General features: G+C 39.5%; 1 protein-coding gene across 1 annotated transcript; it reads left to right on the top strand.

The window, feature by feature from the left end:
• The first annotated feature begins 10,974 nt into the window (after window positions 1-10,974).
• Window positions 10,975-12,846, top strand: LOC141332524 (transmembrane protein 272). The gene is made up of 5 exons (XM_073837653.1): window positions 10,975-11,075; window positions 11,483-11,551; window positions 11,646-11,696; window positions 11,781-11,987; window positions 12,651-12,846. The coding sequence occupies exons 2-5, from the start codon at window positions 11,488-11,490 to the stop codon at window positions 12,842-12,844; spliced, it is 516 nt and encodes a 171-aa protein (XP_073693754.1). The 5' UTR covers window positions 10,975-11,075; window positions 11,483-11,487; the 3' UTR covers window positions 12,845-12,846.
• The last annotated feature ends 4,082 nt before the right edge of the window (window positions 12,847-16,928 follow it).

Raw genomic sequence — 16,928 nt, 5'->3', positions numbered from 1 at the left:
CAGCAGATTTTCATTGTAATTGCTGTGACATTTCAGACATGACATTTAAAGTAAAATCTGTCATTAATTACTGACCCTTATGTCATTTCAAACCTGTGAGACTTTTGTTCGGAGCACAAATTAAGATATTTTTGATGAAATCCAAGCTATGACCCTCCATAGACAGCACAACGAAACTGAAATGTTCCCAGATCCAGAAACGTAAAGACCTCAATAAAACATTGTAAAGGTGACATCAGTGGTTCAATCACAATTTTTACAAAGCTATATGAGTACTTTTAGTGCGCAAAGAAAACAAAAATAATGACATTATTCAACAATTCTTCTTCTCCAAATCACGTATTTGGCCATTATTCACACTTCTATGCGTTGTTTACATGCGGAGGTACTCTCGATAATGGCAGAAGATGTGATTGCTGAATAAAATTGTTATTTTTTGTATTCTTTGCGCACAAAAAGTATTCTTGTAGCTTCTTAAAATTACGGTTAAACCACTGATTTTACTACTATTTTAACAATGTCGTTCCTACATTTCTGGGCCTGGGAACAATCAGTTGCATTGCTGTCTATGCAGGGTCAGAAAGCTCTTGGTTTTAATCAAAAATATCTTAATTTGTGTTCTGAAGATGAACAAAGATCTTACTGGTTAAGAAAGACATGAGGGTAAGTAATTAGGAAAGGAAAGGACGTGACGTGTGGCCAAGTATGGTGACCCATACTCAGAATTTGTGCTCTGCATTTAACCCATCCAAGTGCACACACATAGTAGTGAACACACACCCAGAGCAGTGGGCAGCCAATGCTCCGATTCTCTAACTATTAGGCCACGGCTGTCCCCCGTGACAGAATTTCAATTTGTGGGTGAACTATTCCTTTAATGCATATGGTTTTAAATGAGATTTTTCTTATTTTGAATTCTAGACACATGACAGTATTTTTTATTGTGTGTTGTATGTTTTATAGTTTATCATAATTAGTGTAAAGAGAGATTTTATAATATTTTCATTTTATTTAATATTTGTTTTTGTATCTTGTACTCATGGACTGGCAAAAAATGCAACCTTACTATGATCATCAGCATTTTTAAGCTTGTTCCCTTCCGGAGGGAACTCTACGCTGCGTCCTGGTGGACACTATGGGAACTGCCTCCAGCGTGACCGGCTCTGAAGCTCTTATAGAACAACGACAATGAACTTTGACATTGACCGGCGCCAGCCTATGACATCATCACAAGGCGCCTACCAGTATAAAGGGGCGCTTGTGAATACATCAACCATCTTTTTGTCCTTCAGACTGGCCTTGTTCTAAGCGTGAGTAGAATGACGATTCCTAGAGTAAACAGTTCAGGAAGTGTGCGGATTCCGTGTCAAAGAAATCTGACACCAGATGACGTGCACAATCTGTTTTGTTATGTGTTTGGGTGATGAGCACGCGCGCTCTGTACTTGAGAGTGCAGAGCGCGTTCATTGTGAGAGTTTCTCTCTAAGGAAACTCTGCTCTCGTTGTCCCTTTTCCCGAGGGAATTGGGACATTTATCTGCCCAGCGCGGCTCGGGTCCCGTGGCAGCCGAGGCTGCACGGAGAACGAGCCCGCGGCGGTTACAGATGAAGCGCGGTCATGAGTTGAGAGATGTGTAATCTCTCGCGCTTGTCAGCCGCGGACAAGGGCGAGCTGCGGCCGAAGGATGTGTTGTTCTAAGAAACTGACATCCTTTTGATATAGCAGCAAGTGCTCTACTGGTTTTAAGCCAGACAAGTAGGATGTGGCTGTTATGAGCTCTCACAGCCTGCCTGCCCCGCGTATGATGAGCTGCTGTCTGTTATGAACCGCGCTGCGGTCTGCTTTGTTCTGCGTTCAAAGTACGTGCAGGGGGAGGTTGCGCATAGCAGTTTATGCTGGCAATTTCTCCCTGGCCATAACAGACCAGTCCCCATGTGCATCCCATTCCTTCCTGATCTATATAATAAGATCGGGAAGGCGGGGATAAGATCGGGAAGATGGGATAAACCATAGCCAGCCCGCACTCATCTATACCAGCATGTTAATTCTGCTGGTGCAGAGTGCGTGAGTATGGCAGGCCATCGGTGCCATTTAAAAAAAAAAAAAAAAAAAAAAGCTGAGGGCATACGCGGCAGCGGTTCAGCCTGGTGCCGCCTGCACACAGTGGCAGTGTTGCAGGCGTACCAGGCTGATCTGCTGGAGGATGAAGACCTGTGGATCCTGTGGGTCTTTTATTCCTCACCGGTCTTCATCCCCACCCAAACGCACGGGGAGCCTGGCCCCTCTTGGCTTGTGGGCCGGAGGCAGGGCCAGGCGGTTTGTGTGGCCACTCGAGACCCCCCCTCCTGGGAGGGGTAGGTCTCAGAGGAGACGTGTTGCGCGGTTTTAGGAGAAGGGGATCGTAAGGAAACGATCCTCTCCCTTCCCCTTCACTATCGTTCGGCCGCCTGCCCTTTTTCCCCCATAACTCTCTGGGGCCGGGCCGATGTTAGATTGATAAACTCAATCTGTTGACCCGGTACATGAACTGAAACATACATGAAAATGTGCATATATGTATATGTAGGTATAATGTTTGTCTACCAGCTCCGCTTGGGTGTGACTTTAGTATTTGAGCTCCACACTGAGCTTCGATGGTCCCTGAGTGTCGAGTGTAGCCAGGTCTTCCCTCGTTTCTGAGGTAGTGTACTGAGACCTCCCCTCGTAGTAACTCCTGTTGGGGTTTAGCGTTGTCAGGCTTCCTCTCCTTCCTGGAGAGTCATCCTTTGAAGCCTCCGCTATTGTGAGCTCGGCTTAGAAATCATTATACATGCCTATACATGTTTATAATGTTATTGGGTACGGTAGACTCCCCATTCCGCAGTAAGAGTCGTGCAGAGACTCCGCTCTTACCTGAGTGTAATCTGGGATGTTGGGTTGAGATCTCCACCCTCTTTCAATGAAGCAAACATCCCGGGTCTGAGTGCTCTAGGCTGCCGCTCGTTCGAGCTAGTGCACTGAAGCCTTCGCTCCCCAGGGCTCGGCTTCTAAAATAAATTAAAGGTAGGGAAGTTTAGAAAAAAACCCTGTAATAAAAAGCAGCTCTAGTAGCTTGTAGGCTCCTTCCTGAGCCTCGCTACTTACACTAAACGTGTGCTGATATAGGGGCTGAGTGTAGCCAGGTCTCCCCTCACTCTAGTGAGTTGTGTTGTTAGACCTCCACTCCCAGACTTCCTGCCACGGTTAAAGCTCCGCTTCCAGTACATTCTCACAGTATATAGCTGTAGGCCCCGTTAGGCCTCGCTAACTACTTTTGGTATTGTGCTAAGTGCCCCTCTGCCAAGCCCGAGTGTTGTTAGGCTGTTCTCTCCTAAGAGATTCACTTGAAGCCTCCACTCTACAGAGTCTTACGTGTAAGTTACGCAGGGAAATCCTTCGTTCCCATCCTCGAGTTGGTTCTTTAAAAAACCCTTCTGTTTTTCCAACTCCCCACCCAGGTAGCACTGCTAGCAGGATCGAGTGTAGTAGGCTCCCGCTTGCCTCCACTTTCCAGAGACTCCACTCAGGTAGTTTCGTTGGCTAGGCTTTTGAGCCTCACTGATTACCTCCAGTGTTGAGTGTAGCTAGGTCGTGAGACTTCCACTCTTAGAGTCGTCCTCTGCTAAGCACAGAGTGTCGCCAGGCTCCCTCCATTCGAGAGTTGACTAAAAGCCTCCACTCTCTAGACTCCACTCAGGGAGTTCCGTCGGATAGGCTATTCAGCCTCACGGGACACCTCCAGTGTTGAGTGTAGCTAGGTCATGAGACCTCCACTCTTAGAGTCGTCCTCTGCTAAGCACAGAGTGTCGCCAGGCTTCCTCTCATTTGAGAGTTTGGCTAAGCCTCCACTCTCCATAGTCTCCACTTAGGTGGTTCTATTGCTTAGGTTCTTGGCGCCTCATGAATAACCTCCAGTGTTGAGTGTAGTTAGGTCTCCGACCTCCACTCCCAGAGTTCCCCCGCAAGCACAGAGTGTTGCCAGGCTTCCTCTCGTTTAGAGAGTCTTTCTGGAGCCTCCGCTCTTCAGAACCCCCGCTTAGTACGAAGGCTTAGTGATAAGCTTCACTACTTTCTGTAGCGGTGAGTGTAGTTAGGCCTACTCTCGCTTAGAAGAATCAGGCCTCCACTCCTTGGAGTTCCGTGCTTGGGTAGCCGAGCTAGCCATGACGTCGGCCCAAGCGATTCTCGCTGGTAGTGGGGAGTGATGTTCCTTCTTGACTCCTCAATCAGTCAGTTGTTCACTTACTCCTCAGCATGGCGGCGTTGGTATAGACGTTCCCATAGTGTCCACCAGGACGCAGCGTAGAGTTCCCTCCGGAAGGGAACGTCTGTTACGTATGTAACCCCGGTTCCCTGAGGACAGGGAACGAGACGCTGCGTCTCGTAGCCATGCTTCGGGCCCCACTTACGTCTTCATCAGACAAAAAGATGGTTGATGTATTCACAAGCGCCCCTTTATACTGGTAGGCGCCTTGTGATGATGTCATAGGCTGGCGCCGGCCAATGTCAAAGTTCATTGTCGTTGTTCTATAAGAGCTTCAGAGCCGGTCACGCTAGAGGCAGTTCCCATAGTGTCCACCAGGACGCAGCGTCTCGTTCCCTGTCCTCAGGGAACCGGGGTTACATACGTAACCTAGACGTTTTGCCTTATCCTGTGGGGCATCTTTATGGATCTTAATAATGGGGTTCTTGATGGTTTTGTGTGATAAACTCAACTTAATTAAAAAAAAAACATGTTTTTTTTATGTTCTGTAAAATATCTTCTTAACAGTTTTGCTTCTCAAGTAAATTTATGTTATTACAATGATGCTTGATGTTGTTATTGCGAAATGCTAATTATGAAAGTGACTAGTCAAAAATGTGCATGAAAAAAAGCTCAGGAATTTTGATCATCTAAATTTTATTTACTGGAACAAAACATACTAACCCCGATAGCACACGTACATCACGGCGACATCTGCATTTACTATGCTAATATGCTGATTTATTAATTTTATTATCAATGTTGGAAATAACAATCTACTGAGTTCAAATAATATTTTTTTGGAACCAGGATTCTTTGATGAATAAAAGTAAAAAAAAATAAAAAACAGCATTTATTTTAAATATAAATCTTTTCTAACAATATAAGCCTTTTCTATCACTTTTTATCAATTTCAGTTCTTTTTAACTATTAATTCATTAAAGAATTTTGGGGAAAAAGTATTATTCAGCACAACTGTTTCCAACATTAATAATAAATTAGCATATATTGATTTCTGAAGGATCATGTGATATTGATTATTGGAGTAATGATGCTGAAAATTCTGCTTTGATCACAGGAATACATTTTTAATGTTTATTAATAGAGAAAAACATCATAATAAACATACATTTTACATTGTAATAATATTTCACATTATTACATTTTTTCTGTATTTTTGATCAAATAAACACAGCCTTCATGAGCACAGAAAACTTAGTTTAAAAACATTACAAATCTTACTGATCCCAAACCTTTAAATGGCAGTGTATGAAACTTAAAGAGGTCTATCAGATGTACACAGCAAATGCTTTCCAGATTAAGCGATCTTTAACAGACATCTTGCAGACATAATTGTGCTATCTGTTTGTTTGTAACGTTAGCTCTCTGCAGCTTCGTTTTTCTACTGGATTTTCTACTGGATTCTCTATCTTATTGTTAATTCTGCCGTTTTAAATTGATAGATATAGCTTAATTTAATTTCTGGTCTTTTCCATCAAACTAATCTGACTAATTTGATTGTTCGCCTTACTCTATAATCACGAGTGCAGCACGTTAGCATTCCATAGCCGGTTAATTTGCCGCTCGCACTCCATTCACGCTTTTAACTCTTGTTTACTATTTTTACCATTGCGCTGGCCGGTTAACTTGCCATCTGCGTTCCATTCACGTTTTTATTTATTTTTTCTCGTGTTTAATATCGTTAGTACTCTTTTAGCCGGTTCCGTTCCGTTTTTTCTCCCCCTGATCTGTTCTTCAGGAACTCTAACAACATTGGTAAGTTGAAATCATTCTACAATCACGGTGAGTAATGGCTTCTTCTCCTACAATTGTAGTCTGCACTGCTTGCCACATGTATAGCTTATCTATCTCTGTCAGCAGTGAGCCTTATACATGTGATAAATGCAGGAATATAGTCAGGCTGACAGAGAAGATTTCAGAACTAGAGTCACGCATCCAAACTTTAATGGAGGATAGTAAGAATGTGAGGGCCTTAGATACGGTTTTGGATGTGACTAGCTCAGAAAGCCCTGTACATTGTTCGGTTCCGGTAACAACGCCCATGCAGCAGGGCAATTGGGTGACTGTGAGGCGGCATAGTCGCGGGTCAAAACACCGCTCTTCCGTTCCGATCAGAACATCAAACAGGTTCTCCCCACTCAGTGAAGCACCCACTGAGAAACCTGATGAAAGTGCTCTAGTAATTGGCGATTCTATTGTACGGAACGTGAAAATAGAGACACCAGCCAACATAGTCCAATGTTTACCGGGAGCCAGAGCGCCTGACATCTTGGCAAATTTAAAAGTGCTGGCTAATGCTAAACGTAAATTCAGTAAGATTGTTATTCACGTCGGCGCTAATGATGTTGGACTTCGCCAGTCGGAGATCACTAAAAATAATGTTAAAGAGGTGTGTGAACTTGCAAGTACGATGTCAGACACTGTAATATGCTCTGGTCCCCTCCCGGCTTATCGTGGTGACGAGATTCACAGTAGACTGTGGTCACTCCATGGCTGGATGTCAAAGTGGTGCCCGCAAAATAACATAGGTTTCATAGACAATTGGACAAGCTTTTGGGGCAGACCTGACCTGTTGAAAAGAGATGGTCTTCATCCCTCCGGATGTGGAGCATCTCTTCTATCTAGAAATATGGCACATAGTCTTAGAGTTTGCACTTGACTCACTGGGGCCCAGGTCAGGAAGCAGACAGACTGGCTAAACCGACCATCTGCTAGCCGCCTCACGTCACAGAAATCAGTTAATTCTCAGCACATAGAGACCCTTTCACCTAGATATCACTCTATAGAGACTGTGTCTGTTCCCCGAGCTAGAAAACACAAAAAACGCCTGAATCAAATCAAGACTAACAATTTAATTGATGTTCAACAAATAAAAAATATATATAATACAGAGAAACAATTGATAAAGCTTGGCTTATTGAATATCAGGTCCCTTTCTACGAAAGCACTTTTTGTAAATGATATGATCACTGATCATAACCTAGATGTGCTCTGTTTGACAGAAACCTGGCTAAAACCAGACGATTACATTATTTTAAACGAGTCCACCCCCCAAGATTACTGTTATAAACATGAACCGCGTCTAAAAGGTAAAGGATGAGGTGTTTCTACTATTTATAGCAGTATTCTCAATGTCTCTCAGAGAACGGGCTTCAATTATAACTCGTTTGAAGTTATGGTGCTTCATATAGCATTATCCAGAGAAACAAGTACTAATGATAAATCCCCTGTGACGTTTGTGTTAGCTACTGTATACAGACCACCAGGGCACCATACAGACTTTATTAAAGAATTTGCTGATTTTCTATCCGAATTAGTGCTGGCCGCAGATAAAGTCTTAATAGTGGGTGATTTTAACATCCATGTTGATAATGAAAAAGATGCATTAGGAACAGCATTTATAGATATTTTGAACTCGATTGGGGTTAGACAACACGTGTCAGGTCCTACTCATTGCCGAAATCATACTCTAGATTTAATACTGTCACATGGAATTGATGTTAATGACGTTGAAATTCTGCAGCAAAGCGATGATATCTCAGATCATTATCTAGTCTCTTGTATAATCCAGATAGCTAAAACTGTTAATTCAATTCCTTGCTACAAATACGGTAGAACCATCACTTCTACTACAAAAGACTGCTTTGTAAGTAATCTTCCTGACTTATCTGAATTCCTCAGCATATCCAATAGCTCAGAAAAACTTGATGATGTAATAGAAACTATGGACTCTCTCTTTTCTAGCACTTTAGATACAGTTGCTCCAGTGCGCCTAAAAAAGATTAAGAAAAACAGTGTAACACCGTGGTATAACGATCATACCCGCGCCCTAAAGAGAAAAGCACGAAAAATGGAACGCAGCTGGAGGAAAACAAAACTAGAGGTTTTTCGTACTGCTTGGCGTGAATGTAATTTATCTTATAGGAAAGCATTAAAAACTGCCAGATCGGATTACTTTTCATCTCTCTTAGAAGAAAACAAACATAACCCTAGGTATTTGTTCAATACTGTGGTTAAATTAACTAAAAATATTGCAGCAACAGGTTTAGACATTTCCCAAAAGCACAGCAGTAATGACTTTATGATGTACTTTACCTCCAAGATAGACACTATTAGAGATAAAATTGTAACCATACAGCCGCCCGCTACAGTATCGCCCGCTACAGTATCGCATCAGATAGTGCGTTGTAGATCTCCTGAGGAACAATTCCATTCATTCTCTATTATAGGAGAGGAGGAATTGTATAAACTTGTTAAATCATCTAAACCCACAACATGTATGTTAGACCCTATTCCATCTAAGCTACTAAAGGAGGTACTTCCAGAAGTCATAGATCCTCTTCTGAATATTATTAATTCGTCACTATCATTAGGATATGTCCCCAAAACCTTCAAAATAGCTGTTATTAAGCCACTCATTAAAAAACCACAACTTGACCCCTATGAATTAATTAACTACAGACCAATTTCGAATCTCCCTTTTCTGTCAAAGATACTAGAAAAGGTAGTATCCTCACAATTATGCTCCTTCTTAGAGAAAAATGGTATCTGTGAGGATTTCCAGTCAGGTTTTAGACCATATCATAGTACTGAGACTGCTCTAATTAGAGTAACAAATGACCTGCTATTGTCAAGCGATCGTGGTTGCATCTCTCTATTAGTGCTACTGGATCTTAGTGCCGCATTTGATACTATTGACCACAACATTCTTTTAAATAGACTTGAAAATTATGTAGGCATTAGTGGTAGTGCACTGGCATGGTTCAAATCGTACTTGTCTGACCGTCATCAGTTTGTGGCAATAAATGAAGAGGTATCATTTAGATCGCAAGTGCAGTATGGAGTACCTCAAGGCTCAGTGCTAGGGCCATTACTTTTTACGCTTTACATGTTACCCTTGGGAGATATCATCAGGAAACATGGTGTTAGCTTTCATTGTTACGCTGATGATACTCAGCTCTATATTTCTTCGCAGCCCGGCAAAACATATCCATTCGAAAAACTAACAGAATGCATAGCTGATATTAAAAACTGGATGGCGAATAACTTCTTACTGTTAAATTCTGAAAAAACAGAGGTATTAATTATTGGACCTAAAACCTCCACAAGTAATGACCTAAAACACAGTCTAATACTAGATGGCTGCTCTGTAAATTCGTCATCATCAGTTAGGAACCTAGGCGTCCTATTCGATAGCAATCTCTCCTTTGAGAGCCACATTTCTAGCATCTGCAAAACCGCATTTTTCCATCTTAAAAATATATCGAAATTACGACCTATGCTATCAATGTCAAATGCTGAAACATTAATCCATGCGTTCATGACCTCAAGGATAGATTATTGTAATGCTTTATTGGGTGGTTGTTCTGCACGCTTAATAAACAAACTCCAGCTGGTCCAAAATGCAGCAGCTAGAGTTCTTACTAGAACCAGAAAGTATGACCATATTAGCCCGGTTCTGTCAGCACTGCATTGGCTCCCTATAAAACATCGTATAGATTTTAAAATCTTGCTAATTACTTATAAAGCCCTCAATGGTTTAGCCCCTCAGTACTTGAACGAGCTCCTATCGTATTATAGTCCTTCACGTCCGCTGCGTTCTCAAAATTCTGGCAATTTGATAATACCTAGAATATCAAAATCAACTGCCGGCGGCAGATCATTTTCTTATCTAGCGCCTAAACTCTGGAACAATCTACCTAACACTGTTCGGGAGGCAGACACACTCTGTCAGTTTAAATCTAGATTAAAGACACATCTCTTTAACCTGGCTTACACATAAAATCATTAACACATTTCTATAATTCAAATCCGTTAAAGGATTGTTAGGCTGCATTAATTAGGTCAACCGGAACCGAAAACACCTCCCATAACACCTGATGCACTCGTTGCATCGTAAAAAGAATGGCATCTACGCTAATATTAGTCTGTTTCATTCTTATTCCGAGGTCACCGTAGCCACCAGACCCAGCCTGTATCTGGATCAGATGGTCACTCCAGTCCCCCGGATCCAGTCCGTACCCAGCTTAGATCGTGGATCACCACCTAGAGATGACTTCAATAGCCGTGGATGTCAACCAGATGAGCTCCAAGGCGGATCATCAATAAAGACCTCGCCAACCTTGACGGCCATCGGCGCTACACCACAGGATCCTGATGAGTTCTCTACAATCAGACATTGGTACAAACTGTTGTTTGGTCTGGCCAGAGGAGAACTGGTCCCCCGACTGAGCCTGGTTTCTCCCAAGGTTTTTTTCTCCATTTCTGTCACCTGTGGAGTTTTGGTTCCTTGCCGCTGTCGCCTCTGGCTTGCTTAGTTGGGGACATTTTCCAGCGATATCGTATACTATTTGAACTGAACTGACGATGATATCACTGAATTCATTGATGAACTGCCTTTAACTGAAAATTGATTGTTACAATAATGCGTTACTTACACACTATTGTGCTGTTTAAATACTGTGCAGTTGCTTTGACACAATCTGTATTGTAAAAGGCGCTATATAAATAAAGGTGACTTGACTTGACTTGACTAGTTTTATCAGAATGCAAAGTAAAAAGCACTAATAAGCACCTAAACAGAGACCCCCCCCCCCCCATTGTGTCTTCCCCCAGGATTTCATGAATGTAATGTGATATTATTTGTACACAGCAAGAACAGGTTTATCTTGAAATGCTACAGTCATGAGGTGGCGCAACCATCTAAAACAGTAAGCGCACAACACGTTAAGAATCATTTCAGGCTGTTTCTGATCCCGCAGTGTGTAAAGACCTTCCAGGACCAGAACCACAGGTAAGCATGTTTGCGCAGATTAACATATGGGAAGGCAGTTTTACTCTGATATATCTGTAAGAGTATTGTTATTCTCAGATTTACATAGTCAGCAGAATCCAATGCAGTTAGGAATGTTTTTAATGAAGTCACAAAGGTACACTGATCAATACTTTGCGGTACAAAACTAGTAGTTACAGTGATTGTGGACTAACTTCAGTTGTTTATTTAAGTTTATTAAGTTATACTCCTCTCTCAGTGTTAATTTATACCCTCAGTAATAGTGTTTAATATTTTTAAATATTTTTTCACTTTTTGATGCAATGTCATATTTGAACTTCTCTTGCTACTGTGATAATAGTACAATGCATGCTTTTTGAATCTAGTTAAGTATTTTGTTGGGTTGTGATGTTGTTTGCTTTGCATAGGCACCATGGATCCAAAGCAAATGTGGGGTTATGTGAAATCTCCTCCGATAACTAGTATACCTAGCCTTGGTATGGGAGTTTTACATAATTTCCATTGTTACTTTTGTACCTTGAACATGAAGTATATTGACACAAGTAACTTTTTGACTGATTTGTATTTCAGTTATTACAAAACTGCTATTCCTGGCTCTTCCCATTGCTCAGATTGCAATAGGTGAGTTACAGTGAATGTGTGTACTGTAGTTATTCCTCTGCTTTTACATTATTTAAACTGTTCTTATGTCGCCTACCATCACAGGTGCAGTGTATCTGCAAGACTGTCCCAAGCAGCCTTGTATCCCAATTTATGTGCTGGTATGTGGAGTGTTTAGTGTATTTCTGGCCCTGCTGTCTTGTCTGCCCTGCGCCAGGGAGACAGAGGAGGGAGGTCAAACCACGCTCAGTCGTACCTGCAATGTGTGGAATTCCTTAGTTTCTGCCTTCTTGTTCTGCTGGATGATCTGTGGTAAGATACAGTGGTGTATGTGGGAGGAAGAGGTCATTTAATGTGTTATAGGTCTCCAAAAGCTTCTGTGCATTGTTTGGTTAATCCATTACAAAGACAAACAGTAGATTTTCATTTTGGAATACTAAGAATTATAAGTTGTGAATGAAAAAAGACTGTCAACATGTTTTTTTTGTGTGGGTCTTCCTAAAATTTGGGCGTGAATATAAGCTTTTGTTCTGTAAAAATAGCTTAGACAAGGTCTATTTAATGTGGAACTAGAAAATCGACATTTTACAGATTTCATTTTGAACTGAAAACATTCATTTGAAACATTTAAATGTTTACATTAATTAAAAATATATAATATGCGAATGGATGATTTTAAAGACTATTGTAAAAATAGTCAAGTCACCTTTATTTACATACCACTTTATATAGTACCAATTGTTTCAAAGCAGCTTCACGGTAATAAACAGGGAAGTAACAGAATTAAAACAGAAGTAACAGAATCAAAACAGAAGTTCATCAAATTTTTTCAAATGATATTATAAAATAAATTCTGTTAAACAGATTAAACAGAGAAGTAACATAATTGGTAATGCCAACTTTTGCAAGTTATAACCTAAAATAAGTTCTGTTTCTGGAATAAATTTGTTTAATTTTTGTATTTTTTAATAATAGGCAGCGTGTGGATTTACTCTATTTACCCTCCTAACTACAACGAAACCGTGGGTGGAGATCCCTACTGCAATAAGACCCTCTACCTGTTTGCATTCTGGACCACCACACTGGGATACATTCTGTTAGGTCTGGCGCTGTTGATCGGGTGCTGTTTTTGTGTCTGTGCTTGCATTTGTGGAATAGCAAAGGATTAGCAAAAGCTCTGTGGGTCATCTTATCTTTTCTTTTTTCAATTTAACTTTATGTATAAATACTGTTTAAAACTAATGTTTAATTGTCTTGAAGATAATTTGGTTTTGGTAGCATTTTAACCACTGAATGTAAAGAATATGTATGTTATTGTCTATTTTTTTGGTTACAATGAAAATTAAATCATTATTAGTATATTATTTATTTATTTTAAAAACAGAATTTTCTTTGAGCTATTGCAAATGTGTAACATCTAAATAACACTATATTTTAACCACCCACTCAGAGAGTGTTTTTTGTTATTCTGTTCGATTTTACAAAAAAATAACAGAAATAATCAGAGGATAGAGTGGTTAAAAAACATTACAGTTGGTTACATCCAGTATCCACTTTATTATTCAATACGAAAGTAAGCCTTTAGGTAAGACTTCCAGTTCATTAGCTGCTACAGAAGGAGTTGCACTTATGTCACGGTTTGGGCAGTTACCCACATACGTGGCCATATTGGCGATACTCGGATGTAAACAACAGCATGGATTGCACAGTTAATATACTACTGAATACATTGTTCTGCTAATATATGCTGTCTAAACCATGTGAAAAAATGTGTGGAAGCTGCTAAATCATATAGAGAAGGACTTCTCTATATGATTTTCGCAACACGAGCAGTATTAATTATTAGATATTAGGCTAATATTTCACCTACCTGACGGAAATGATAAGAACAAACACACAAGTTCTCAAGATTCTTGTCCTGGAAATCCTGGTTCAGTTTGGCCAACCACAAGCCCCTTTTGTACCTCAGATAGTTTTTTGGCAGTCTATAGTGCTCCAAATGTTTTTACCTATCCGACTGATTAGTACAGCTCAAATCATGACACTAATTGACCATTTTCAGCGGCAATAAAGCCAAATGTGCTAATTTTGATCGCTTTAGTGACATTGTTTACAGTCATTGCCGCCAAAATGGCTGATTGATGACGCGTCGTGAAAACCTTCTATAATGAAGCAACCAGAAGTTTACATTATACACAATAAACAATAAAACTGTTTGCACTACTAACCAGTGTGTTCATAATTAAGATAGAACATTAAAATAGCATAGTGAGACACGCCAATTTGCAATATCAAGCAAAAGGCAAAACAAGCTGTTTTGTACAGCTAAAAATAGCTGGGCGACGATGAGACCCGAATCCAGACCTATAAAATTTACAAACTTCCCGCTCTTACAAGAGGAATCAGGTGGATAGAGGGCAAAGAAAAATCTGTGCATTGCAGTCTCGTTGGACAGTTAAGACCTTTGTGCAGAGCTTTATTTGCATAAAGGGATCCAGTCACTTACTCAGCTGGAATTAGTAGACAAAAATCAAACCAAAAACAACGGACATAACTGTTAAGAACTGCATTACAAATAAAAAAAAAACTGAACAGTGAATGAATAACAAGTGAACTTAATGAGCTACAGAGGACAATGAGCTACAAAGGATACAATGACCTCTGGCGTTCAGGCAGTGACATGACGTTTGACGGTCATTGCTACACACGAGGATGGATAAACAGTTCAGTTTAGCTACATACTGTGTTTTAATATTAAAAAGGACAAAATAAAATCGATCCTATGACCACATTTTAGTAATTAAGACATCCAATTATTTTTAAAATATTGTTATTTAGCGCTAAAAAAATAGATAATGTGAAGTTAGTCTAACCTACATTACTACAAATGGGATTAAATGAGTAAGGGTCATATAAAACAATATTTTGTTTTATGCAAGATGTAGACATGTGCTTCTAGCTGGTAATGTCATTTAACAGATACGGAGAAAGCAGAAGAATAAACTTGCAAAAATGTTTGCGCAAGTTGGAAAAGTAGAAGACTTTCACTTCCGTTCAAAAGTCTGGGGTCACTAAGATTTTTAATATTTGTAATAGTTATGCAAACCAATCCGTCATTTATTTGACCAATACAGTAAAAGCCGTAAATTGTGAAATACTAGCCTATTACAATTCTAGTGTTTTTCGACGGTTCTGATTCTAATATGCTGATTTGGGTTTAGCATGTTCTTTTTATGAATAGAAAGTTCAAAAGAACAGAATTTATTTGAAATACAAATCTTTTGGAACGTTGTAAATGCCTTTACTGCTAGGCTACTTTTGAGCAATTTCATGTGTCCTCGTTTAATAATTTAATTATTGCAATAATTAAATTATTGCAATAATTAAATTATTTAACGAGGACACTTTAAATATAAATTCTTTAATTTAAATTTAACACATTTATCTCACTGATGGTTTTGGTTAAGGCTATTGAAATGTTTCCTTTCCCTTTAATATGACAGCTTCATAGTGGAAAGGTGTGGCTCACGGCGGAAACATGTTGCCTTCTGCTGTAACGCCAGGTTTGACTCAAGAGTTTTACTGTCCGTTAGGAAATACGGGAAATTCTAACTACTGTCAGTAAGACAGATAAGAAAAGATTTTCTTCATAAACGTAAAGACTAGAGCACACACTACACAATTATGCTGTTTAAAGCCTGATAGAAGACAAAAGAGGAAACTTTTCTCAACATTTAACCTGAGGTGAGAGACTTTTAATGATCACGTATTAGTCTATTTTAATAATCTGCATTATTTCATGTCTAATTATATCTCGTTTTTCTTATTAAACTTAAAGTAGTAGCAGAAATTCAGCAGCTATGATATTCTGAGAATGGACGATTCAAAGCCATCATCAGTTTTGACATCACTGTTTGCTAATAACTATATAAACAATCATGTTGCTTTTTTAATCTATGTTAAACTAATATAGCCTATGTCCAAATTGTTTAGTATATACTTGGGAAAGCATGTATACACTGTTGTCTGAGCAATCTGTTTTTTTGTTTGTTTTGTTTTTTCAGTAATAGTAGCTTTTGTTGTATTGGGGGTTATAATTGCTGCCATTGGAATTGGTAAATCATGCATTTTTACCTCAATATTCACTGTTGTCTGTGCTAAAAACATTGTCTTTGTAAACAAATACTGTGGATTTATTAACATATTCCAGTATAATATTGACAAAAACATTGGTACAGTGAGCAAACACACTCCTCTTCTATAAAGATTTTCTTTTCTTTTTATTAGGGGCCTACTTTTTGAGAGACTGTCCTGTCCAGCCATACATCCCAGTCTACCTTATAGTATTTGGTGTATTTGTTTTGCTTGTTCTGATAGTGAGCCTTGGCTTACTGTATGGTACACATGCAAAAGACACCTATGAGCTGCTGGTGTTGTCTATGCTAATCATCTCCGTCAGCTCCATCCTCTACCTATTTGTTGTCTGCTGGTTCATCACAGGTGAGTGAATTTATCAAACGGGGTATTTTATAGTAAGAAATGTATGCAAAAAAGGTTAAACCACTGGCGAGATGGGGGTTTAATAAGATAAGTTGTCTTTCTATGCAGTAGAAATGCATTTTTTTTAAATTGGTGCTACATTACTAGAGAAGATGTAAATTTACAGTACAAAGCTGGTTAAAAACCGGTTGACTTGCCCTTTAAATTAAATGGGAAAATATTTGCCAGAAAAAAACAACAACTAGATATTAAAGGAATATTTAACTCAACTACAATGTTTTTTGTGTCTATTGCAGGGAGTGTCTGGATATATTCTGTACATCCTCCCAGTTATGACCCAACAAATCAACAGAACTACTGCAACAAAACTCTTTACCTCTTTGCATTCTGGTTGAATACAGTCTGTTATGGCTGTCTGGCTGTCCTGTTGCTTTGTACTGGATATTTAGTGCTTCATATCTGTGTAAAAAATACATGTCAAAGACCACAATCATTGGCTTCAAACTCTCAGCAACAAGCATAAGTCGTTTTGGAACATAACTTGATTTTTTTTATTTAGCAGATGTTTTTATTCATATCACAATGTAATCATGCATCTTATCAACATGTTCCCTAAGAATCAAATTCATGAACTTGACATTATATGTGACCCTGGACCACAAAACCAGTCTTAAGTTGCTGGGGTATATTTGTAGCAATAGCCAAAAAAACATTGTATGGGTCAAAATGATTGATTTTTCTTTTATGTCAAAA

This window comes from Garra rufa, chromosome 3, assembly GCF_049309525.1.
Source record: "Garra rufa chromosome 3, GarRuf1.0, whole genome shotgun sequence".
Lineage (NCBI taxonomy): Eukaryota > Metazoa > Chordata > Actinopteri > Cypriniformes > Cyprinidae > Garra > Garra rufa.
Note: the sequence above shows the minus strand (reverse complement) of the source record. Positions and strands in the feature narration are given on the sequence as shown.